This window comes from Homalodisca vitripennis, chromosome 4 (genome assembly GCF_021130785.1).
Source record: "Homalodisca vitripennis isolate AUS2020 chromosome 4, UT_GWSS_2.1, whole genome shotgun sequence".
Classification (NCBI taxonomy): domain Eukaryota; kingdom Metazoa; phylum Arthropoda; class Insecta; order Hemiptera; family Cicadellidae; genus Homalodisca; species Homalodisca vitripennis.
Window position 1 is genome coordinate 199,366,211 of NC_060210.1, and position 9,194 is coordinate 199,375,404.

General features: G+C 35.4%; 1 protein-coding gene across 1 annotated transcript; it reads right to left on the bottom strand.

The window, feature by feature from the left end:
• Nucleotides 1-1,980: 1,980 nt before the first annotated feature.
• LOC124360883 (asparagine-rich zinc finger protein AZF1-like) lies at nucleotides 1,981-5,071 on the bottom strand. The gene has a single exon (XM_046814859.1). The coding sequence runs from the start codon at nucleotides 4,810-4,812 to the stop codon at nucleotides 2,197-2,199; it is 2,616 nt and encodes an 871-aa protein (XP_046670815.1). The 5' UTR covers nucleotides 4,813-5,071; the 3' UTR covers nucleotides 1,981-2,196.
• Nucleotides 5,072-9,194: the final 4,123 nt, after the last annotated feature.

Consider the following 9,194-nt stretch of genomic DNA (forward strand, 5'->3'; position numbering starts at 1 on the left):
ACTGTCTGTAGCCAGCCAGCCCCGGACTGGACTTGAGCAAATACGTGATTATTGCGCCTGGTTCTTGCTCCTAAGGTGTTCTGAGCAGCACAAATCAACAAAATCTACGTTAAAATAATAGGAACAAGTAGCACATGGTAAACAATAATATATATGTACAAGCCAACTCGAGTTGGCACAATAGGAATTAATTTTAGCACACCATAAGAGCTTGAGTTTAACCTTGATTCCGGTGGATAATTCAAAACGGAATAAAATAGAATGGTTTTATTTGGGGTTAATAAATTATGTGTAGCATTTTAATTTAAAATAATTAATATAAAATAGTTCATTTTAATTAAACAATAAATAAAATAAAAATGACTTTTAGTTGTCAAATTTATTGTACACAACTGATAATGTCATACTTTTTCAAAGCACTAGACATTTTATAACTTTGATCGGAAAATAAATGGACCATCACATCACGAATTTATTATTGAAAACTTAGGAATTCTTGAATTCCTGAACACATTAGGCAAATATTTATAATATTGTCTAGTGTAGTATTCCAAATAACGTTTTTAAATAAAATTATGAATTTAATGTGCAAGTATCAAACTCTCATATTTGATATATACTTTCCAATCAACTTATTATTTGATTTGATTTTATGCTTTTGTTTTAATTAGTTTAGACATAGTAAAAAATAAATATTATTTTGAAATTTAATGTGATTAAATGTTAGTGTTGAAAAAATACATTTGCAAGATGTTGGAAAGGTAATTTTGTGCTAGATTATTTATAACTTGGATAAAACCTATTATTAACAGGCTGGATTTATCCAAGCCTGTGTTGTTGTAAAGTAGGTACCCTTCAGGTCCTACATTATTAATTTTTTATAGAACAAAAATATCCTCTTTTAACATTTTAGCATATAATGTATAATTAGTTTCTGAAAGCAGAATAAAGATGATCTCTAATTCACCAAATATTATTGGAATAAAAATAATACTTGCTTTGAAAATCAATTTCATATCAAATTCATTACTGTTTTTAGTGACTTCATACGATTTCTGGCAAGAATTAACATATTTAATGATAAATGTAAAGTGACTTTTAAAAACAAAATCAAAAAATCTAAGGTGAAGCCCATCTTATGGTGTTAAAAACAAACGGATAATTTATTAATACGCACAATAAAATATTGGAAATAATTACACTGGCATTATAAACATCCCATGAGATCAACAGATGGCTCAGATCAAATTGAAGCAAACTTTGCGAAGAGGTGAGTGTCTCAGGTACGTGAAGCGACTTGCTTCTCTGGCTACTTATAATAATTTGGCACACAAATCTGGAAGAAATATATAAGTACTTTTGGCACATTCATATTGCTGAAATCATTTGTAAAATACTCAAAACAAAATTATCATTTTATTCAATGAATTTAAATATATATTTTTAATAAATACATGAAAGCATCATTTTCTGAAATAATTTTTATTGTACCACGTTTTTAATTAGACTACAAATTTTAATTAAAAAATAATTGTTTTCATTTCTCTAATACCTTTATAAAAGTGAATACATTTATTTTGAAACTTTATAAATGTTAACTTTTAAACATATAAAACAAGTGCTTTTCTAAAACTGTAAATTCATTTTATATTGGACTGGTACATAAACAATTCAAACTTCAGCAATTATTTTCTTGAAACATCAGAGAAAAACTTGTGTAACTATAAAAAGGTAAAAAATATATGTCAAGATTGAACTACGTATATGCCTGTAATAAATCTGAAAGTATTCATTGAGAATGGTAAGATAATTATTTTAATTCATGGGTATACTAATGTTTACTTTTATGTCTAGTATGTTTATTTCTTCCTTTAAAAATTATTCTCTTATTATGATTATCAAAAGACTGAATGCACAAGTCCTTAAGTTGTACATAATCCAAATTTAGAATAATCAATGTCATATTAAAATAATACCAAATTTATGTACATTTTTTTATTATCTCTGAACATTACAATTGATCAAAATATTTTTCAACATTTGGTTTTTATTTTCCCTTACTTCTAACTAAAAAAATACAAAATATAACTACATATACAACACGTTGAACAAAAACGTTACAGTCAGGCAATAAAACTCAGAATTAAAATGAATTTTATCGTTGAAAGTTTGCTTCAGCTTGATTGTTACCTTTAGTCAGTGATTGACCTGAAGTGGAATAGGGAGAAGACGCATGTCAGTATCAAGCTGTTGTTTCTGCGGATTCTGCGTGAAGAGCACCTTCATCTGCGGTGGGACGGCGTGTTTCTTCTTGTGGGTATCGCAGTGCTTGACCATGTGATCTTTGCGGATAAAGCCCTTTCCGCAGATGTTGCAGCAGAACGGCTTGTCTCCGGTGTGCAGGCACATGTGACGCCTCAGATCCGTCTTGTGGTTGAACTGCTTCGGACAGATGTCACATTTGTACGGCTTCTCTCCTGCGTGTTTGCTCAAGTGTTCCTGGTGCTGCGACTCGCATTCGAATCTCTTGCCACATTTCTCGCACTTGAAGGGTTTCTCACCGTTGTGGAAGCTCTTGTTGTGTTGCGTGAGGTAGCAGGCTTTGTTGAAGACTTTGTCGCAGTCCACGCACTTGATGAGGGCTGTAGGAGAGTTACGTTCCCCGTTCGTGCTGCTCACGGAGTTGTCTTCTATTTTGATGTTGTCCAGCATGATGGGTTTCTCCATGTCGTCCACACTGGAGCTGGGCAGCATGGCGTCTGGGGACGGGTACGAGTCCTCGTAACTGCTGCTTTCAGAAGGAGGTAGAGTGTTGCTATCACTGGAAGGACTGAATTTGTTGCCTTCGACCGTATGTACATCTGAGATGTGAAAGCCCTGATTCGGGCTCTGAGACGGATAAAAAGAGTCCAAACTGGAAACTTGAGTAGGACTGAGCCCCCCCACGTTCGATTCGGACGTACTTGTGGACTGGCGTTGTGAAAACGATGGTACGTATCCACTAAAGTTCTGGGCGAACAGTGAGAAACTGGGCAGCGGTTCTTGTTGGTCGGTCGGTGTCGCCAGGGCGATGAGCTGGCTCTTGAGTTCACCGTTCCGTCCCCAGATCTGCTGCATGTCCACCGATTGCTCGAGTACGTCCGAGTTACCAATAATGTTGTTGGTAACTATTGGCCGGATGGAAGAAACGTGGGGGGGCTGCAAGTTTGGGTACATCGTCATACCCTGAGGGTAGGTAGGGTGCGGCGCTCCCGGGAAAGGTAGAAAGTTCTGGTGCTGCTGTATAGGGGGCAGTGTATGCTGGGGAGATCTCATTTCCTCTGGGTTGGTTTGGAATTGAGTAGAATGGAGAAGCAGGCCCCCCGTAACCTCCGAAGGGCCTGCCAGCGAGTTTGGGGGATTCGATAAAAAATTATTTCCATTAGTTCCTATTTGATGCTGAGGTCTATCGTAATTTACATCTTCTAATTTAGGCATTAGTGGATTTTCTTCTAGTTGCGAAGTTGGAGGTGAATCTTGATGAGGTATAAACGGTGGCGCCGGATCTTTAGGCGGGTGATGGTGATTGCTTACTGGTAAATTTGCAGGATCAGGAATGCCACTTTGCTTCACGGCATTCTTGTGCAGAGTGGTATTGTAATGTCTTTTCAAATGTCCAGAGCTTGTAAACCATTTATTGCAAGCAGTACAATTATAAGTTTTGGGCCTCCTGGCTTCATTCGATTTCCATGAAGTATTATTTGAACCCTTAGACATGGACTGCATACTAGATTTTTGAGGCAATGAAGGCATTTGAGAAGAGGTAATCTGAGGAGGTAGTTGATTAGGAGGACTGATATGGTGTTCATAATGATATGACTGATGATGAGGTATCTCAGGAGAATTGAGAGTAGTGGTAGAAACATTAAAATCTGGCGAAGGCATGCCACTACCATTCATCTGTAAGGGATGGTAAAGTTTCTTCTCTTGAAGACCTGGCATCCAAGGGACCATCCCGGGGTCTAATTGACTACTCTGACTGTTCTGGCTACCTTCATCTCCCTGAGGGGGTTGATACACATGGACTTTGTGAGAGTCTAAATCTAAGATCTCCGCTTGGGGTTCATTTTTTACATCATGATGCCTCATGAATTCGTTGTTGAAACCAAAATTGTCAGGAGGTGAGGGAGGATGCGAGTTCTGAATGTGTTCAAGCAAGCTATTGGGACTATCACAAACAAAGCCACACTTTTCACACTGATGAGTAGCTTGGTGGTTAGCCATCACACCGGGGGAGGAGGAGGAAACTCCACCGTTCCTTTGGTCCTGATGGGTGTACATAGGCTGCTGATAAGGGTGAAAACGAAATGACGTCGAAGTTTGCAACATATGAGGGGAGGGGGAGGTAGGCGTGGGTGACCGCCTCTGTGGAAAACCGGAGCCGGAACCTAGAATGTAGTCCGGATCGGAATTCGGATTGAAATTCGAATTGGGCCTACTGCCTCCGTCCTGGCCCACAGAAGGAGGCCTCATGTCGGCAGACGGGAAATGATAATTACTACTGGGGGGAGTGGCTCGGTTAACCGGGAAATTAAAGTTAGGAGAAAATCTGTCTAAAACTGAATCGCTAGAGTCAGCGGGAACCGCCGCCACCCTAGGGGACTTGTTAGGCTTGACATTGTTATTATTAGACTCCTCACCAGAACTGTTGCCCCACTTGCTGAGGAGGTTCTCCTTGTGGTACTGGAGGTGGACGTCCAAGGAGTTGCCGGAGTCGAAGAACAGGCCGCAGTCCTTGCAGTGATGTTGGAGCGGCGTAGGCTGCTGTGCCATAGTTCACTTCACCTCACTGTCCGTATACCCATCCGGGTATCTCACAGTCTCAGTCAAAACAAAAGAACTAAAAAATAAAACACTTGAGTTCCACGAACTGTCACATGATCAGATGTCGGAGAGAGCGGCACGTAAACATCTTCGGTCCGAGCGGCGCGCTGAGCGGTTCTGACATCGACTGTACTCGGCGGTCTCGTGCGCACAGACGCACACACACAAACACGCGCGCTCACCTCCACTGGCCACTACGACTCGGAGACTGAGACTGTCCGAGCGAGAGCGAAGTTTGGGCAGCGTGCGAGCCAAGGACCCCCCTCCCCTCCCCCTGAGGTGTCTCCGCCAACCACGTCCCATCTCTCACCCCTCCTTCCCCTCCCCGACCCAGGCTCTCTCAGATTCTCGCGAAAGATGACCCACCCCTCCTCTCCCGCTCCTCGAAGCGCATAATGAACAAGAAAGCCCCCCTATCAACAAAACTAAATTATCCGAGCCCTATTTCGGACAGTATTACTTTTATATTTTATTTTGCTCTTTTCTTGACCACTACATCCGCTGAATATTGAACATTGATTAGTTTAACGATAGGAAATGTTATAGAATTAAATTTAGTATTAGAATATACGTAACCAATAAATATTATCATTTCAATATGATTCTACATTGTAATCTTAATTTAATTTTTCATTTAAGCGCCTATAATTCTACACAATCGTTCATTTAACATTAATTTGGATTCGATTTATTGTTGTAGACGTCCTCTTATATTATTGAAAAATAACGATATTTTACTGCTCTGCCTCTCGTAACCAATTAACACGAAGTGCTGCTGTAGAAATATTCGACCGGTAACTAATTAGGCAAAAAGATACCAGTTTTGACACTTTCCGATCGCAGATTTGACCTTGGTTTAATTGTAATCGAATGACATGTGGGCCTACATCTACACCCAATATTAACTATAGTATACTACAAGAGATGTGTTGTTGTAGCAATAAACATTAATAAATACAATGTAAAAAATAATATAATAAACAAGTTGTGAAAGAAATGGATAAATAAGAATGTACAGTAATCGAGAGAAGAAAAAGGCACAGCCTCATGGTTTACATATTCTGAACTCAAATACTATATTCTTTAAAAGCAAAAATATATATATTTAAGGGCTTGATTTTGTACAATTAAAAAAATAAACACATGAACTTCAGCGGTATTGAATAGAGCACACATCAGAATTTGTATCTGCAGAATTGATTTCGTAGAATAAACATTTATGAGTGCTTTAATATTTAGTATAGGCTATTATATAGCCTAACCATTAACTCATCTGGTGTAAACTGTTTTTGATCTGCTTGATTAATTTAATATTCAGAATCGCGTACTTATAAACAATTTTTGAGTACTTAACGATTTGTAGGCATTTGAAGCAGACATTTTGGACAATTTTGTAATTAAGTCTAAAGAAAAATGGCTGAAGACAAAGGTGTAACTTTAAGAATAATATAACTGTTACTTTTTTATAACTCAAGGAAATAACATTTTAACGAAATGTAATTTTATAAAATAACAGGCTTTCTGATAAAATACTTCATAAGGAAATAACTTTTTTCATAAATATGTAATACTACAGACGTACTGTTAAACATTTACATCCTTATCATCAGCCATTTTTCTCTAGAAAATGTTCCCCGAAATATTACTTTAAATAAATACCTAAAACTACCCGTGGGACTGTGATTAAAATTTTCCAGTTTTCAGGAAGGACATATAATAGGCCTACTATTGTGATTTAAAAAATGTAGAAGGAAACCAAGAGAATAATTTTATTTTATTTACTACTTTAACTACACGAGAAAATCAAGTACATATGTGAGGTGAGGATGCACTCACTCACATGTCACAGTCCATGAAGTAACCGACAATGTCGTTTTTGTACGGTGACAATGGGGTAGTTTTATTTATGAACGAATCGATAATGTCATGTGGATACCGACAGATTGATAAGGAAACTGAAAAATTCGCCAGAAAAAATTTTATATGAGAAATTTGTACTCTGTCGTTACCCCCCCCCCCCCCAATTAATTTCAAGCCCCACTTAAGCTAGAGCAGCTGACGATCAAGCTACAGATATTTCTTTTGGAAAATTCCTCTAGTAAATTCACTAAAACTAGGTTGCGTGCTTATGCAATACAAAAATACTTCTAAACTTTTACAGTCCATTGTGATTATTGTACATGTTTAATGGTCAGTAATAATAGTAGACATTTCCGCGTTTACATAAAAATAATCCAGAAGAATTTCAAAAACATACACAAACAAAGTTTTTTGAATGAAATAGTAATGATTGAATATATAATATAATTGTAGGCTCTCAAAATATTCAGGTTATACTAAAAATAATGTTAAATAAATTACATATTTACCTTGAATTTAAATCTCGCTTTTATTTTTATAGTTAGGTAAATTACGACATTGGTTACACTTTAACTGTAGCCGGTTTCAACTTCCTGCCGTACAGATTGCTATCTATATTTAGTACTAATAATACACAGCCTGATGGGAAAGCAAGCTAAGACAAGCCATATTATGTCTGAAAGCGATGTTTGGTTACAACTGGCAATAAACTTGTACAGTGGAAAATTTCGTTACATCCGAAGTCAGTAAAATGGAATACAAGTTTGTTTTCCTTCTGCTTTTATAATGTCATGTAAGTATATGGAGCTGTTTTAATAAAAAGGAAAGTCTACAAGGTTCTTGATTTTTTTTATTACGTATACTGTCAAGCTACTAGACACATTATAAAACACAACAGCGTACAGTTAAGCTTCCCATTTCAACTGATGACGTCATTCACAACTTGCCACTAATGTTAAAAACATAGGTTATTCAATTTTTAATCATTAAATTTAACATCACAAAACCAATAGTTAAAACTATTCTTAATTTTGTGAACCCTCTCGACCGTGAAGCAGTCTTCGTCAGACACTCCACAAAAGTGCATAAAAAACAGATTTGTATGTTTTAAAATACAGAGAGACATGTGATTTTTACTAATTCGTCTTGCATTGTTTAGTTTCCAAAAAGCATCAAATATAATTTGGAACTCTATTATGAAATATTGTTTAAAATGTCTTTCTCGTTGTGGTTAATTTTGCAATACGATTTCCAAACGATAAATATTAAGGTATGATAATGTGATTTAATGATAATGGTTTTTGTATATAATGTGTCCTTTACACTTTGACGTGAAAGTGATGTTCTTAGAATCTTGTATGCATATTTGTCTTTTTCCATTGTTTTTCGTATTGAAATGATTACATGGTATTAGATATATTCCTGATTTATTTTGATCTACTTCGACATGATTAGGCCCTTTTAGTTTTTCTGAATAAATGAATAAATAATAAATGAATAAATGAATTTATTTCCAATCAATATAAACATAATTATAACATTATCATTTTTGGAAATTGACTGACCGCTTTTACAAGTAGTGTGGCCAGTTAGTAAATTGAAAAAATAAACAATAAATTCACATTTACGAGAGTCTAGCATCATATATTACTTTGAGCCGCCATTTGGGTATCTACAAAAAATATTTATGCAATAATACAATTCAGAAAATAAATTACATACAATAAACAAACACACAAAATAAATAAATTATACACCACAATACATACACAAAATAATTAACAATAAATATAATAAATATCAATAAATTACCAATAAACAATTATGATAAGCGATATATAATATATACATAGACCATGAAACTCTTTACACCTTATGACATCACAGTACTCAAATAGCCAATGTCTTGCTGCAAAGTAAGCCAAATAATTACTTGTTGACAAAATTGTTTTAAATTTGGAATATTTTTAATGTGTAATGGAATATGATTAAACAACTTTGGTCCTAAATACTGAAAAGAATGGCGAAAAATGGATTTATTTACTTTTGGTAGTCTAAAATTATTTCTATTTACATATCTAGTATAATAATAATGTATATTATCATTCCCTACATTCCCACTTCTAATAAAAAACAATCTTAGGACTTTGTACACAAAAATATGTTGAATAGGTTTAATATTTATTTCTTTGTAGAGGGGAAAGGAACTTTCTGTTTTTAGTTTCTTTAACATGACACGTAAAAAGTAGTTTTGGGTGGTTCTTAATTTGTCTATCAGATACTTATATGTCCCGCCCCAACATATTATACCATATTGCAATCTAGAGTTTATTAAACCAAAATAGAGGGAACGTAGAACATCACTATTACAAAAATTTCTTAAAAAGTAAAAAGTTCTAATAGAAGATTTTAATTTTTTATTCAACTAATAATATGTTGTTCAAAATTCATTTTTTCATCCAAAATAATCC

Coding starts and splice junctions, on each gene's coding strand:
- LOC124360883 (XM_046814859.1), bottom strand. CDS start 4,812: ATGGCACAGCAGCCTACGCCGCTCCAACATCACTGCAAGGACTGCGGC.